This window comes from Ostrea edulis, chromosome 3 (genome assembly GCF_947568905.1).
Source record: "Ostrea edulis chromosome 3, xbOstEdul1.1, whole genome shotgun sequence".
Taxonomy (NCBI): Eukaryota; Metazoa; Mollusca; class Bivalvia; order Ostreida; family Ostreidae; genus Ostrea; species Ostrea edulis.
This window is the reverse complement of record NC_079166.1, coordinates 43,509,398-43,526,418: the sequence shown is the minus strand read 5'-3', so window position 1 is coordinate 43,526,418 and position 17,021 is coordinate 43,509,398. Positions and strand designations below refer to the sequence as shown.

Genomic DNA, 17,021 nt, shown 5'->3' with positions numbered 1-17,021 from the left:
TGAATTTTCTACAGCCATGAGCTACAGTTCCACAGTCAGTATTAGCTATGCCTATACACTCACTAAATTCATTACACACATCAACGAGATACACACCAGTCCATGAGAAAGACCTCGATACTTAGAAAGAAACCAATCAATGAGATACACACCAGTCCATGAGAAAGACCTCGATACTTAGAAAGAAACCAATCAACGAGATACACACCAGTCCATGAGAAAGACCTCGATACTTAGAAAGAAACCAATCAATGAGAAAACCTCTATAGATAATATCAAACCAGTCGATGAAAGATCTTTATACTTAATCCCAAACCAGATTATGATGGAGACCGCTATACTTAATGATAAATCAGTCGATGGGGGGATCTTTATATTTCATAACAAACTAGTTTATGAAGGAGATCTTTATACATAATAATAAACAAGTTTACAAAGGAAAATCTCTTTTCTTAGTAACAACTATTCTATGCACAGGCAATTATATCGCTTGGGTACTCTTTAATAGTGATTTTGAACCCAGGTGATATAATTGCCTGTGATTCCATGAGGGAGACCTGTAAAATACTGACCTCGTTACACTGGAAGCCAATGCTAACACACCAATCAATGAGAGAAAGTCCCAGGACAACCACAGTGGCTATCATCCATTTCTTTTTACGAAACTGTTCAAAGCCAATTAACCAGTACTGAAAAATATTGTCATCAAATATTGTTAGGACCAGAAAGATTACATCAATGATATCATGATGTAATTACATATCACAACAAAATTACAAAATAATAGATCACAACATGACTACAAACAATATAGCATGATATGATTACAGCCACATTTCACAAACATTCTCATCTACTGTACATCCGAGTACCATTTCATCTTATTTCTCCCATGTTGTAATTCTGACTCGTGAAGTAATATCAATGCATATTAAGATTTTTAAATATCTTGGTGGTGATCTTAAATTAACACAATTGAGACTGATCCAAAAATACCAAAATATAAACACTGCTAATAGAAGTATGCATATTGCATTCAAACACATATAAATGAGCTGTCAAAATTTACCATTGTTACAGATAGTCTTGACAGCCAAATTTACACCTTCCAATCATAAATTCTACATATTTTTTTAATTGTGTCAAAAATAAAACGAACAAGAAATCGGACAAACTTTCATTATGACATCCATCGTGAAGAAAAGAAGACAGATGAGTTCAAATCCCTCGGTGACTCCACACGGAATGTTGATTCTGTCTCCACGGTAACGGATGTCTGACGTCCACGTCAGGGAGGATGGATATTCAAAGAATGCCAGGATGTGTAGCACAAAGGTAAAAACATAGCGACATCTAAAATACAAATTTAAATACTCAAGGTACAGAGAATGCAAAGCTGTACAGTACAATTTAAAATAAATGTGTAGGACATCTAAATCATACATAATTTTATACAATAAAACCAAGAAAAGAATACCAAAATGTAGAGCATAAAAAAGTGAACAATTAGCTTCATCGAAAATGTATTAAGAAATACAGAGGGTATATAAGTCATGATTACTTGATTATAGTAAGGGGTGAAAGAGAAAATGAAATTCGTAGTTTTTATTGTTAATTTTAAACTTTACATTTTTTTACTGTAATTTTTAGACTACTGGGTTACCCACATGAACAAAACGTTGTTGTTTTGAGCACCGAGTTTGAGTTGTGTGACGGTGAACGTGATAAACACTATTTTACAAGTCTACCTTTGTAATGCAGTGGAATGGTAGAGTCTGTACACCTGAAGAGCTCTTTTGTCCACTCGATGATAAATCTCACGGTACTGAAAAACAAAGATTATCATTGTTGTACTTGGAGCATGGAACAGTGCTCCCACTGGACCAGAATTCCCTTTCGCCACTTTTTCGGGGAGTGGCGCGGCACAAATAATCACATGCTTTACAATTATTTCCATCATATTATATATTATTTTATTCATTACACTTATTTTAGCATTTTGAATCAGTTACATTACTTAATCATATCCAGCTACCATACCTAAACATTTCTTTCTGAAATAATAAGAAGTTGATTTGTTTGATAAATTCTATTATGGAAATCAAAATTCAGATAATAAATCATATAAATATAAACTTCATGATGCTACACCCCTCAGTGAAAACATTGTGTACATTGGCCGAAATACAGATGTCACAAAACATCAAGCCCAATTTAGAGTCGTATCTCAACCACTCCCTATTAAATTTCCGTTTTTGTATGGAAGATTTTGCAATTTGGACAGAATCAGATGTTTGAGGAGGTGGGGTTGACTGTAAGCCAAACATAGATATTTTTTAAATTTTAGATTGACTAGGGTCAGAAGCTACAAGTTTAGTGTCAAAATAGAATGGGGTGCATAGTCTTATGAGATTAGCATTTTTATACTGTTGCGCACCGAACTTCAAAGAAAATTATTTATTAAAATTGCCATGTCCATATCAATGGTGACCGACCGCATTGTTTATGAAATATTCGAACTAAAATCAAACACATCAAAATCAAAATCTTGTAATCAACGAGTTTGGCCGAAAAAACAAACAATTGATGTATTTAGATATACATTATACACAATAATACGGCCAATTTAATTACCAGTCGGTTCTCTGGTTAAGAATTGACATTAATGTGGAAATGATAACACGATAATGAATAAGACTTTAAATGTTAAACAATTGACCACAGCAGGGTAAACAGCTGTCCGATGTACTTTATTACATAATCACCGACTTTTTTGCAGCCATAAATTACCTGAGGCTGTGACCAGCTCTGTGTGCACTGGAACGACGCGAGATTCCCGGTCGCACGCGTTGACTGAATAAACAGATTTTGACTGCATAAACAAACAGGCGATAATGTGTCACTGACAAAGGATTAAAAATACAATTTATTGCAAAAAGGGATTTTCGCCACTTTCAATTTTTTTTCGCCATTTTTGAAAAAAATTCGCCATTGGCGAAAATGGCGAAGCCCAGCTCGAGCACTGGCATGGAATTTATCACCAGATTGAAAATTTATTTTTTTACATTGATAAGTATCATTGTTAAAAGTCAACATTCAATATAGAAACTGGTATGGTATCAAATACAATTTTTTTTCAAGAATATTATTATGTTAAAACTGTTCAGCTTTGTAATCCTAGGTATTGATATACCTTAGCAGCATCTTCTATGAACACTGTGGCTTGCAGCAGGTGAGTATGCTCTACAATAGGAATTTTCAAGGAGAAAAATCAGATACAAAATAAACTAATTTTGTGATAAAATTGTCATAACCTTTCCTTCATTTTCTTACTAATATATCAAATAATAGTCAAGAATGGCCAGTACTTGCTTCAATATAGATTTAAATATTCAAAACCATGTAAATAAGTAGATCTAAATAGCAATTATATATATTACAATGCTTAAGTTAGGATTTATTTATATCAATTGTGCAAAAGTGCATAAGATTTGGAATATTTGCAGCACAATACTACTGCTACGCTACGGTTGTATAATGTGTGCTGAGTGACATAAATGTTTGTGTTGTTTTAGAGGCATGTGCATATGAAGACAGCTTATTTCTGCAGTGTGTAGGAAGAGGATGGCTGTGCTGCCAGTTAATACTGGTGAGATTCAGCTCAACTGTTATAACATCATAATATCTGTTGATAACTTCCTTCATGTTCTATATTATTTTAGTCTATTGTTTTTCACTTTGTCTTATTTCACTTTAATTTATGCAACATTCAGATTTCAGGTACCTATAAGATCTTATTGTTTGTTGCTGTGAAATCACCAAACAATTTTCTTGTACATGTATTAATTTAACTTCTTTTAAAAAAACATTCTTCAGTATTCTCTTAAGAGAAGTGAACAGGCATAGCTTTCATCATAAATATATGGTACACCACTAGTATATTAATGAAACATTACAACAAAATAGTTGCAGCATAATACACTAATTGACTCAAGCGAAGTTTAAATTTGTTCACTTTCAATTTTTTTCACAATGTTGTTTCATTATTTGTCTGAACTTTTTTTGGTATCATATCAATAATTTTCATATTCCCCTCTGCAGATAACCTGTCTTTATAATACCATATCTTTCACGGCTTTGATTTCTGTAAAACCAAAAATATTAATTCTACATGTTCTATTCTATTATAACCATCATCGGTTACCCACAGTTGCAACAATGTTCTAAATTGCCCAAACATCATAATCATACATATATTCTAACCCATTTTGATTAATGTTATTTGCAAAGGAATTTCAATGAATATCAAAGCTACTCTCGCCAATATTATACATGCAATACATGGTAGGAATGGGTAACACTTTAACAACAAAAACCTGCTTCCTTTTCATTTTTACCAGTTAATTCTCTACAGAACGAGAGTTTCCTACTCGCCACACGTTCATTGTTTTGTGGTGTGTTAATGGAGTGAGAAATGTGTTTGTGTTTGTCATCGAGCGAGTCTCTCACTAAAGAAGTTGAGAAAGAGAAATCAAACTGTCCATCACCTCCCCCCGTGTGTGTATTGTCACCTCGTGCCACCCCGGGGGTACTCCCGTACGTGTTAGACTCCGTCTCGTCTGGAGTATTGGCGCTAGTAGTACCGTTACTCATGTTCAAGTCACTGAAATCGTTAAGCTCTATGTCAGAGATAATCAAACTGTGGATATATTGACATTGTTTTCATCCGATGATCCATCAGCTGTTTGCCATCTTTCGTTCATGTGATTTAACCGGAAGAGTAACAAAAGAGTTGTCTTTCCTTTACCGTTAAGCGAGGGGAGGGGACTAGTCGAGTAGGCCTAATACGCTACTTGCACAGAGTTGGTTGGTGGTTGCACTAGTAACTAATTTAGTCTGGACCTCGCCGCCAATCTCTCACCAGAGGGCGTATTACGCTGCGCTACAACACCTCTGTCAACGTCTGAATGTCAAGATTCTTGGCAAAACTTATTTCTACCTATTGCATTTTAAAGTATGATTTTACAAGTTTTAGTGTTAAGCTTAAAATCTTACAGTAAGTTCACAAAAACAACGAATTCCATGATTATTCTAGTATTATTGGATGAATGAATATTTATATAAAACCTTTTAATTCGCTCAGGTGTCTCATATTTACCAGCTTCTGCGTTTATAAAATTCAGACAAGTGTTTGATTTGCTTAGATATTATCATTACAGTTTGATATGCTAAGTTAGTTTTAGTACGTTTTGATATGATTTTTAGTTTAGTTTAGTTTTTAGAAGTTGACAGAGTATTAGTGGAGCATAGCGGGAACGATAACTCTGAGTAGAGATTGCCCCGCCGCCACTCATTGATCATCGAAAATGAGGGGGGGGGGGGGGGGGGGGGGGGGGGGGGGGAGACTATAATATTATGACTGTTGGCTCTTTACTACTTACTAGTCCACATCGTGTTGATTGATAAAGAAATTGCAATAAATTGTCATTTGGGAAATACTCCCATGGGTTTACAAACTCCTTTACATAGTGTATCACGATGCATGTCCATTCCACTCCTATCCCCCCTTTTATGCAATTATGCTGCTGCGTCAGTACTACTTCTGTCTTAAAATCCCCCCCCCCCCCCCCTAATGGCTGTGTTAAACGACAGTCAGTCCTCCACTTACTACACTAATTATTAACTTTTAAAAATACTGTACTGTCCAGTGGCGGACCAAGGAATTTTTGAAAGGGGAATTCTACCATTAATTTTGGGTTTTCAAGGGGGGGGGGGGTCGATCCACCCTCAATTTTTTGACGAAAGCCTGGGGGGCGACCCTCACCCCCCGAAACCCCCTCTGGATCCGCCAAGTGCTGCTGTCTACATAATCACTCGTGGCCATCGCTACTGTGAGATTGTTTTCTGTAAAGGATACAAATAGGAAGTGCTGCATCACAGATAATGCCGTAATTCATCGACCTATTCCTTGCGTTGAAGTATACTGAAAAGTGAAGAAGAAAATCATTTGATGTGGCATTTCTTTCATCATTTGTATTTCAAAAATAATAAATTCTACAAAAAAGAAAAAATACAAACTCGACAATATCCTTGTACGCGCCTCTGCTCAAATTGTCCAGAGTGAATTGCATCTAGACACAAGTTAAAATATTTTTAGTGTTTATCAGACAAAAGGGTCCGGGTAATAAAATTAGACATTTCCAATGTAACTAACTGTTGTTTTAACAGATAGTGGTGTTTATCCATGATTTGTAAACCTTTGACTAGAGCGAGCGACCCGCGGGGGTGGGTGGTCAATGGTTGGTATAACAGATGTATCTGATTTGACAAGTGCTGAGCATTTCTTATCAATTACCTAGTTTCTTTTCATGTTCCGGTTTTGTAAAGGTAGAATAAGAAAAATGTCCCCATTTTATAAACTTAGCTAGGTATATCTTTATTGGCAATAGAGCAAATCATATTACAAGAATATAGAATAGAATATAAAGAATTAAATTTTCTATGCAATTTAAAGAATTTCATGTTCAAATTTCAGAATTAATTTTGCCAATACAACCACCAATAGGATGTGTATGTACGTTACGTATGACATGGGGGATGATATAGTTTCAATAGACAGAAATTCGATATGTGAAGCGGACATTGAATGTTCCGTACAATATAACATCACTACGTCAGGCCTACCATAGGTCCTGCACACTGGCGGATGTCCGACATGTCTGATATAGTTTTAGGAGGTGGGGAGGAGGTCTTTCGGTTTCATTGCCAGCTCAGCTTCCACCGACTCCAAACCGGCGTTTTCGTCTCAGTGCCCAGACACCCTCACCCTTTTCTACTTAATTCAAGTAAGTGTGGGTGTTTCGGATATATATTGAAATTATTTTACATCATGGTGTACGACAGTCGTCATTTATTCCCCTATATCGTGTTACATGTTGCAGGAATTTTTCAATATCTTCATAATGGGCTGCAGGAAATCCAAGAACGTTGAACCAACAACTGGGGAAGTGTCTCAGACAACCACGGCTAATGATCAAGTCAAGGCCTTAGCTGGAAAGGTAGTAAACAAATTGTATTGAATTCAATATGTGTAATGTTTGTTTTTCAAACTACAGCAGCTGAAAAAGTCAGGGAATACGCCCTAGAATATTATGAAAGCGTTTACACGTTGCTGGACTAATCGACATTTTGAAAGATGATCAGCGAATTGAAAGTAAACTTTCGATATGAACACATGTGAATGTGAAGTGGGCGTTCACCAGTCCTTTCTTTAATTTCAGCTGAAGGCTGAGGTGGAAAAAGAATATGGAAAGGAACTAGAAACATTTGAAGCCGTTTCTTTCAGGCAACAGGCCGTGGCGGGAAAGCTCTACTTTATAAAAGTATGTATTATGATCTGGCCAGATATATATTCTTGTTTGAACATAAGATAGTTCATTTCCTTTGATAGTCTGATAATTTAATGATAATAAAAAATATATAGTTCATGCTATACAAAGTTAATAGCCTTTAATATAGCAACAGTGAGGTTATTTATAAACTCCCCTGGGCCTAATTGCTAGGTAACCTTAACCCAGATGACAATTATTCAAATTTGACATGTGTTTTAAAATGCAGCGTGAACAGGGGCGTAGCTTCATTAAGCTTGAGAAGGGCGTGTCTTCACGCGATTTTTAATTTTCATATTTTTATGTAAAATATGTACACAATAAAATGATTATATTTTTCTAGTGTTTAACAAATTTTTAATAATCTTCGGTGCTGAAAACTTCATATGTTACTGCTCTTCCAGAAGATTACTTACAGCATACCAAATTCTGAAAGTACTAATAAGTCCAGGATAGGTCTAAGTATGTATATACATGTACTAAAACAACCTAACTACTATACTTGCATCGTGAGTTCTATTTTTAACCCACGTTTTAATTACATTTGACCAGGTTAATGTTGGAGACGAGTACATCCATCTAAGGGTTTACGATCCCATTCCCAAAGAATCCGAAAAAGCAGCAGCCAGTGCATCATCAGATCAGAAAACAGAATCAGCAGAGGAAAAGAAAGAGGAATCCTCAGAAGAAAAGGGCGAGTCATCAGAAGAAAACGGAGAAGGTTCAGAGGAGAAGAAAGAGGAAACTGATGGAAATGCAGATTCATCCGAGGAGGCAAAGGGAGCTGAAACTCAGACAACGGAAGAGAAATCCACTGCCAAACTAGAAGGTTTACAGAAGGGAAAGAAACTGGAGGATGACATCGCTGAGTTTGAAACAACTGAAGAACCTAGTGAGGAAAAGGAGGAAGTACCAGAAGAACCTAAAGAGGAACCCAAGGAGGAAGAACCCAAAGAGGAAGCACCTAAAGAGGAAGAACCCAAAGAGGAACCGAAGGAAGAGGGTGGTAGTTCTCTCATATCAATGGTAAAATCCGGGGCTTCCGATGTAGCAGGAGGACTTGGCTTTTGATCGACCTTTCTTTCTATGCTAACGAGTTTACATTTCCATCAAATTCAAAACAAGATGCCGTGTGAATACATGTATAGACGTTCATGTCAAAATACATTTTGCGAGATTTTGTGTAACGGTATACCCACACAGAAACATTGATATGTATACTGTTGTCATTGGTCAATAAAAATCTAGATATCCATACATTTTGAATTTGTTTGATTTAATTGACAAATTGTCCACTGGTATGCTAGTAAATGTTAAGGTTGTTTGTACTGTTTTATGGGGGTATAAAAAGAATGAAAGCATTGAGTATAGTACTTCATCTTTATGTCCATTGTTCTTTATATTCTTATCCATAAAACAAGCAACCCAGACGTTTAATATATTTTATGATTTAATCCTCTTTTGAATATGTTTTGTGTCAAGTTTAAGATCATTGGGGGTTTTTTTTATTAGAGAAATAAGATGCATTGAAATTTTTGGTGTTTTTTTTTTTAGGTCACCTGAGTGTGACCCATTGCCGTCGTGCGACCTGCGTTAACAATTGAACATTGTTAACTTCTTCATAAGTTTGGTATGAAGCATCCTTGGAACAAGGGGGCATCAAATGTAAATTTCCGGATTCCTGGGGCCTTAGGGGTGGGATAAAAAATGCCCAAATTGACCAATTTTCAAAAGTCTTCCCTAGAACCACACATGTGTAAGCAAAACTAAATGCAGTGATGTAAAGCAGGAACGCCTCTACCAAAATTGTAAATTTCATGATTCCCGGGGTAGAGGTTCTGACCCTCCCATAGTGGGACCAAACAGAGTATATAGTGTTTATGTGTAAAACACTTAAATAACATCTTTAGTGCTATTGATACTAAAGGGATGATTAGAAAGAGCAGGTATAGTTCTTTACTAAAATTGTAAATTTGATGATCCTATAGGGGTTTTTGGTATCAGGGTGGGGCCAAAATGGTCAGTTATTAAATGTGTGAACAGTAGAAATTTTTAACTTCTTAATAACTATCATTGATGATTTCAATTCTTTTTAAATTTTTGATATCAATCATCTTTGGAACAAGCGGGGCAAAAATTGTAAATTTCAGGATTCCTGGGGTCTTAGGGGCGGGACAAAAACTGCCCAAAATTGTCCAATTTTCAAAAATCTTCTCTAGAACCGCACGTTCAAGAAAAACTAAATGCATTATGATGTAGAGCAGGAAGACCTCTACCAAAATTGTAAATTTCATGACCCCCAGGTGGGACCAAACTTAGTATAATATATATATATATAGTGTTTATGTCTACGTTTGCAGATACTGTATCAAATCTAAATGCATACTTAGGAATAGCAGAAAAGGAAATACAAAAATGGTGAATTTCACAACCCAGGGTTTTAACTCTAGGATGGGTCCAAATTAGTCACATCTTTTAATGTTAATACACCTATTATAGCATGTAAAGCTTCTCATCAGTGTAGCACTATTGAGGGCAATGAAGTTGTAAGAACACATATTGTCTTATACTGTTGCTGAACATTGGAATTTAGCTTAGATATTCAGAACAGGATTTAAAAAAAGAGAAGATTTTATAGCCCTTGGGAGTAGTGATACTTTTTCACTAGTGCTCAGGTGACCGATAAGGCCTGTGGGCCTCTTGTTCTTTGTGTGAACTGACAAAACAATAATCATTATACACAAGTATCGGTTTACATGTTTATTGGCCTTATACGGTAACGTTTTTCTTGAAAAAAAAAATCAATAGCATCCGAGATCTTCTCCGAATAACCAAAATCAACTAGATGTACCAGGGACCTATATACTAAGTATATAAGTCCCTGGATCTACAGACGAATATGAAGATTATGACCCCCCCCCCCCCCCCCCGACAATATAATAAGAAGAAAAAAACAGGAGGCCATAGGCCACGTCGCTAACCTAAGTCACATTGGCCCTGTTGTTGCGATGACTTTTTGCAATCTTTATTCCCATGAAAATTTTTGACCCCATATTGTGATGCCAATCTTACACCAAATGGTCGCACCATAACCATGATACAAGGTCAAATTAGATTGTACAAGGTCAAACATTATAGCATGACGTGTAAAGTTTGATTGGTTGTTGTTTTACATCCCATGGAGAATTTTTCACTCATGCTGAGACGTCACCAGATTTATGTTAAGCACTGCACATATATCCACAGAGGCTAAGCCCGTTTGGGCCCGAACTCTGCGATACCATAAATATAGATCACAGAGTTAAAATGGGCTTAGCCCCTGTGCATATATCTAGACCCTATGCTTAGCACTTAGGGTCGTTACAGCGATGTTTCTTTAACATGCCAACACATGCCGCGACACGGGACCTCCGTTTTTAAAGACACGTGATTCTCACTTCTAATGGGTGCCGAGTGTTTGGTGAAGGAACAATCACTAGTGTTACGTTTGACGCGGCCATGGCACATGAGGAGTGTTAAAATTTGGGTTACCGGTAAATGTCAAGCATCATGGAATAAAATGAAATTTCTTACCATAAAGAATCTATACAAAATATGAAAGCCCTACCTTAAATATTTCAGGAATTGTTGCCTAGTCTAGGTTTTCTTAAAATTAGGTCAAACTCCCAAGGTTCTGGTACTAAAAGAAAGGTCTTGTCACAAGGAGTGTGAGAGCCCTATAACTCACCATTCAAAAGTTATGAGCAAGGTTCAAGTTTCAGACAGGACAAAAACAATAATACCCCCTCCCCAACTTTAGTCATGTTGCATATTTAAAAAAAAAACGCCAAAATTTGATCTACACAACTTACGGAAGTTTGCATTTTGACATGATTTTGTGTGGGCAGTGGTCCTGCTAATCTTAATGTGTTTTAATCAATTTCCAGTATATTTCCATACCCTACGCTCTGAATTTAACAAATTTGAATTTGCACTACATGAAGATGCTTGCATATCATTATGGCCCTACTGTTTTTTAAAATAAGATTATTAAAGATATTTCCCTATATATTCGATATAAATTTTGATCCCCTTTTGTGGCCCCACCCTACCCCTGGGGGTCATGACTTGAACAAACTGCTTGGATATTAATATTAGTATTCCTGATCCTGGTGTTACAACCTGATTAAAATCAAATCCTTAGCTTTGAACATCTTTTGGAAGATGATTGGTGGTGTCCTGTAGATGTGCAAAGAGGTTTCATTTTCACCCTGGAGCACAGGCAATTGCATTGCTTGGGGTCGAAATTACTATATAAAGAGTAGTAAAATTGACCCTGGAGCCAAATGGGGGTCAAAAAGCATTTTTCTACAAAATCCTGGCTCCAATAACTCATTTTATGCAGTAACCAAATAATCTTTTAGAAGATGATTGGTGAGTCCTATGGATGTGCATTTTCACCCTGGGGGGCAATTGGGGGTTGAAAAATGATGGTTTTCTATAGAAAACCTCAGTTCCCAGCTCTTGCATTTTATGAAGTAGCCAAATCATCTTTTGGGAGATGATTGGTGGTGTCCATTAGATATGTTTTCAGAATTTTCTTTTTCACCTCGAGGGGCAAAGGCAAACAAAAACCTGATACTCAGTGCATTGTGTCATGTGCAATCTGATTGAAATCAGCTCGATCTGCTCCTTTATTTCTTTTGATTTGTTGCTACCTCGAGTAGCGACAAATCAAAAGAAATGAAGGAGTGGATCGAGGAGCTGATTTTAATCATATTGGTGTCATGTGCAACAAGAAAATCTCAACTATTTTAAGATATTTGAACAATAAAAAAATGATGGGGGTTGGGATAAACCAGGGCACTTGTCCATCAGAATTCTCAATGCATATTGACATGTGCAGCAAAAATATGTGGTTTAGGTAGGGTTCATCACCTCAATTGTTTTAAAAAAAAATATTTCAACAGTCATGAAATAGGGTTTGGAATGACCCCAGGGCACTTGGCCAGTAGAATACTTGAAGAGGTATTAGCTGTGAAAGTAATGGCAACCATTTTTTCTAAAACTCTTTCAATGGCAAAGGTTCCACCCTCCTGTGACATCATAAGATTTTGCAAAGTCAATGATTTAATAAGATTTATGCATGATAGGAACATAAACTTTATTGGAGTCTTTTTCAATAGTTATTGTAAAATATCTTGTTAACCACAAGATAATTCAAAAGTCTTAAATTATATATGAATAATCAATGATGTTTCAAAATATTGAATCCAAGGGCAATAACTTTGTTTGCATTTAATTATATAACAAGTTGATTTCCTTTATTTTTCACAAACAGTTTGTATATTTTTTAAAGAAATAGTTTCATGAAATTATTATGAATACTATTATATAGTTATAACTATTTTTTGTGAAATTTTGATAATGCTGTTTAAGGAAAATTGCAATTTTCTGACATTCAGAACATATAAATGTGTGCTAGTTGATAATTTTCTTTTATCAATACCGCAACATACTTATTTTATCATTTTTATTTCTTACTAAAATATATTATTTGACGAATCAACAATCAAACTATATGACTGAACTTATAATTCTAGAGGGGTGGAATTACCTTAATGACTAATAGAATCAATTTACTTTGTACGAAAACAAGAAAAACTATGTTCTATTACCAATTTTAGTGTTAAGAAATATATAAGAAAGAATTATAGGCTTGAAAGACAATAATTATTTGATCACAAAAATTACATATTCAATTGCCTGCTTTGAGGTTAAATAGTGTTTGAAATAATTAAATACTGGTGTTATTACTGAAATATATAATATTGAGCAATTTTCATTTAATTCAATTTTGGGCAACAAATTACAGCTAATGCCCCTTTAATGCATCTTGACATATGCAGCAAGAATATATGTGATAGAGAGTATATTAAACAGCAAACACTCGTGTGCTGGTATTACTGTCTTACGATTGTATCTAGTTGATGTGGCACTTTGTTTGAACAAACTTAACTCTCTTTACCTAAATCATGCTTTGTGGCAAGTTTAGCTGACATTAGCCCTGTGGTTCTGGAGAAAAGGTAAAAAATGTTAAAAGTTTACAGACAGATGCCAAAAAATACAATAATCAGAAAAGTTCACTTGATCTTTCAACTCAGGTGAGCTAAAAAGTCTGGAGAAGTGGACAGATTGACTGGAGTGCAAACTAGTAGTCCCGTTCAACTCTGCCAGTAGGGAACTAAAAAAAACTCCAAAAACTTTGCCTTCAAGCTAAATTCTACAAGACAAGAGAGTTTTCCCTTTGTGTGAGTGGATTACTAACCCAATTATGCAAATATATTTTATAGCCATCAAGCTCTCAAGATAAATTGTATTTTTTGTAACACATGCAGTAAATTTTTGAACAACAATATTTGGATTTAACAGGACTTTTTATTGCACAATTTACAACAAGATTACTAAATAATATAAATAAAAAAATTATTGTGTCTCAAATTTAATCATTTATATAAAGGAAAACAGTGACCTCTAGTCACCAACACACTGCTTCACTCAGTGCATCACATATTTCTATCCCATTCAAGTTTTGGTGTACAACTGAATTATAAAACTATTCTGGAGATTTTGGAAAGACTTTTAACACTTTTAGTTCCACATGGGATGCCTGCTGATATGTCGGCAGTTCCACATTCACAATCTTGGCAATGACATCAGAAATATTCCAAGTCATTTTCGGCAGTTTTTCCTCTCTGCATGTCTGACAACTCCTTTGATGCTCCTGTGTGGGGGAGAGGGGCAAAGATCCTCAGGTGTAGGTGTTCATCACCAATATTCACCTATAAATGACAGGTTCAAAATCAGTATGCATGTGGTGTTTTCATCTCTCTCTCTCTCTCTCTCTCTCTCTCTCTCTCTCTCTCTCTCTCTCTCAGTTCTATGTTCTGTTACATTAACATATCGTATCTGTGTACAATAATCATTCATGTCATCAATCAAACTGTAAGAATTTTACCTTCACAAAGTAGTTAGTCATTCATATCATCAATCAAACTGTAAGAATTTTACCTTCACAAAGTAGTTAGTCATTCATATCATCAATCAAACTGTAAGAATTTTACCTTCACAAAGTAGTTAGTACCAGCTACAACTTGTGTCTTGTATGAAACTGCATCATATTTATCCAGCTTATTCCCAAGCTTATTTTCTACTGCACCTTTAACCTTAAAATAAAATCAAATGGGTTCTTCAGTCCATACATATAAAACAAGTAGAGAAGAAGAATTCAGCTGTATAAAAGAATCAAATAAGCTTGCTGGTGTTCAACCACACCGTCACCGATCACTCTACTATAAACTACCAACAATGCAACTGTCATGGGTGTATATACTATATAGCTGCAGAACTGTTATGTCAAATTATTTTTTCAGAGAGCTACAGTTCTGCAGCTAATGGGATTCAAGTTGAAGATATTGTAAAAAAAAAAACAACTCAATTTCAATTTGATTAAATGTCAATGTATGACTGAGATATTTAATTTAAACAATATTTCATTCACAAATAAGTGAATGGGATTGGGCAGCAGACACAGTCTATGACTGAGATAATGAGTGGAGCTTGAACTGTTTGAAATTTTCTAAGTCCAAGGGGCATAACTCTGCAGAAACATTTTTACCTGAACCAAAAACAAACTTGACCTGTATATTCTCCTGACATATCTACATCCTGAATTTCAATTCATAACATTTACATTTCCAATGTTTTTGCCTTTGATATTTTTACAAATTGTAATGACGGCCATTTCATCATGAATGTGTTGCAGTTGTAAACAATATGCGTATGAATACAGATAAATATAGTGTGTCTTTACATTGTATTAATGACTGGAAATTCCAACAGAAATGAGTGTAGAAACTAGAAAATAAACGTCAGTTTTGACAATACATGAAGGTATATGAACTGCAATGCTTCGTGTCGGCACACTTTTCATGAAGCGCCAACATACTTCATGAAGTACGCCAGCATGCAGCATTGCATTTTATGCCCACATGTATTTTAAAAATTGAAATTTATTTCTCAAATGCCCATTATGATGAGCAGAAACTGAATTGTTAGAAAAAAATTTTAGGTCGAAGTTGCACTTGTAACTCTGTCAAAAAATTATTCAACCAGAACCAGTTTGAACTTGACCTGGATATTTTCATGATGTATACATTGTACATCCAAATTCCAGTTGATTTTGTGCATCTGTAGCAAAGATGATGAATGGATATCAAATTATGATGGGAAAGGGTAATGGAGTCTATAGGCCCGGCCTTTTCATGGTGGGGGAATAAAGGAATAGATTTCAACATCTCGTTATTCAGGACTGGCTGTCCTGAATAGGTCCTGAAATTCCAAACAGACAACGTCGAACCCCTGACGAAGGGAACACAGATGATAAACTTGGATAGTGAGTGAGTGTGTGAGTGAGTGTTATCATTCTTTGTGTCGGGATAGAAAATCTTTTACAATCAACATACATTCACTGATGTATCTGTATAAACAGCTAAATAAAATACAAAGTTACACATCATTGACCCAGCAATTAGTTACCAGTATCTCTATAAAGTGTAACAGAACAGCATGAATGTACAGCTGAGACATATATCTAATCATGCAAAGAGATTCTTTTACTGCAAGATTACATGTACATATGGGAAAATCTTTCAAATTCTGCAACATGATTTTATTTATTTACGCATATATTTTCACTTAATTTTCAATTCATAACATATGTAGGGGAGGACCTCTCTCCCCCCCCCCCCCCCCCCAGACCCCATTCTATTTATCATTCTTCCTCAGTTCCTATATAGTCCCCTCCCCAAACCGGTTCTCTCTCCTCCTTTTTATTTTGTCCGTATTATAGGTCTAGTTTATAAAAAGCTTCACCAATAATAATGTTGAAAAGTCTGATATGAATTGAAGTTCCAGTGTTCCGTTTGGAGTTTATAAATATCTTCATTAAATTGATTTATCTTGTGGTGTATGATCATGAGTCAGAGTCTTATGATATACAAAACACCTGCAGGCATGAGTGTTATAATATGTAAATCCTACCGATTATCCCATTAACTCCAATGTGGGATATTGTACATGTAAATTGTTTAAAATGATACTTTACTATATACAGAGATATTGACCATCACTAAGAGTCCTGTTTATAGATCTATATACAGGGGACAGATAGTGAGATGCGACTCAGTGTACACATAGTGACTCCCGGAAAAAAATACTTTATTAGTTTAATCTCGTCAAAAATCATGAATAAATAAGACGTATACTGTGTTTACCTCATCGACGATTGCCTGAATGTCGGCATCTGCAGGTTTAGACGCTGAAGTTCCTCCACACATCATCTTTACACAATATTACGGTCGTTCCCCTTTCAGAATTCCCTCGAAATGATGAACGTCAACGATCTCGTGACTGTAACAGGAAAGACAACTCTGGCAAAAATTTATTATTCATTTATGTTGACAAAATATTTTCGATAATAATCATTTAAGTATAACAACAAATAATTGTAAAACACCAAGCATATTTAATAATCGTATTTTCATATTTTTAAAAAATTATTTCTTTCTTCTTTTTTTCCGGATAATAAGGCAT

General features: G+C 35.4%; 3 protein-coding genes across 7 annotated transcripts in view; 1 reads left to right on the top strand and 2 right to left on the bottom strand.

Annotated features, from left to right (window-relative positions):
- Positions 1 to 4,920, bottom strand: part of LOC125674693 (two pore channel protein 2-like) — a 37,562-nt gene extending 32,642 nt beyond the window's left edge. Inside the window, exons 1-5 of one of the 4 annotated variants that reach the window (XM_056157800.1) lie at positions 4,398 to 4,920; positions 3,194 to 3,243; positions 1,749 to 1,825; positions 1,176 to 1,353; positions 573 to 689 (exon numbers count right to left, since the gene is read on the bottom strand). In XM_056157800.1, coding sequence (XP_056013775.1) covers positions 573 to 689; positions 1,176 to 1,353; positions 1,749 to 1,825; positions 3,194 to 3,243; positions 4,398 to 4,653 — 678 coding nt within the window. In that variant the 5' untranslated portion in view covers positions 4,654 to 4,920. The remainder of the gene's footprint in view (positions 1 to 572; positions 690 to 1,175; positions 1,354 to 1,748; positions 1,826 to 3,193; positions 3,244 to 4,397) is intronic. The other 3 variants (XM_048911931.2, XM_048911930.2, XM_056157801.1) reach the window with 3 other exon arrangements.
- Positions 4,832 to 8,647, top strand: LOC125674698 (cilia- and flagella-associated protein 251-like). Of its 2 annotated transcripts, XM_048911941.2 has the most exons (5): positions 4,832 to 5,014; positions 6,536 to 6,845; positions 6,942 to 7,058; positions 7,281 to 7,382; positions 7,941 to 8,647. In XM_048911941.2, exons 3-5 carry the CDS (start codon positions 6,963 to 6,965, stop codon positions 8,457 to 8,459), a joined length of 717 nt encoding a protein of 238 aa, XP_048767898.1. In that variant the 5' UTR covers positions 4,832 to 5,014; positions 6,536 to 6,845; positions 6,942 to 6,962; the 3' UTR covers positions 8,460 to 8,647. The 2 variants fall into 2 exon arrangements, with proteins under 2 accessions (XP_048767898.1, XP_056013778.1); XM_056157803.1 differs by lacking the exon at positions 4,832 to 5,014 and having other exon boundaries at positions 6,532 to 6,845.
- A 5,138-nt stretch (positions 8,648 to 13,785) lies between these two features.
- Positions 13,786 to 16,863, bottom strand: LOC125674705 (cystatin-B-like). The gene is made up of 3 exons (XM_056157799.1): positions 16,703 to 16,863; positions 14,492 to 14,593; positions 13,786 to 14,209 (listed from the first exon to the last, which is right to left on the bottom strand). Exons 1-3 carry the CDS (start codon positions 16,766 to 16,768, stop codon positions 14,084 to 14,086), a joined length of 294 nt encoding a protein of 97 aa, XP_056013774.1. The 5' UTR covers positions 16,769 to 16,863; the 3' UTR covers positions 13,786 to 14,083.
- Positions 16,864 to 17,021: the final 158 nt, after the last annotated feature.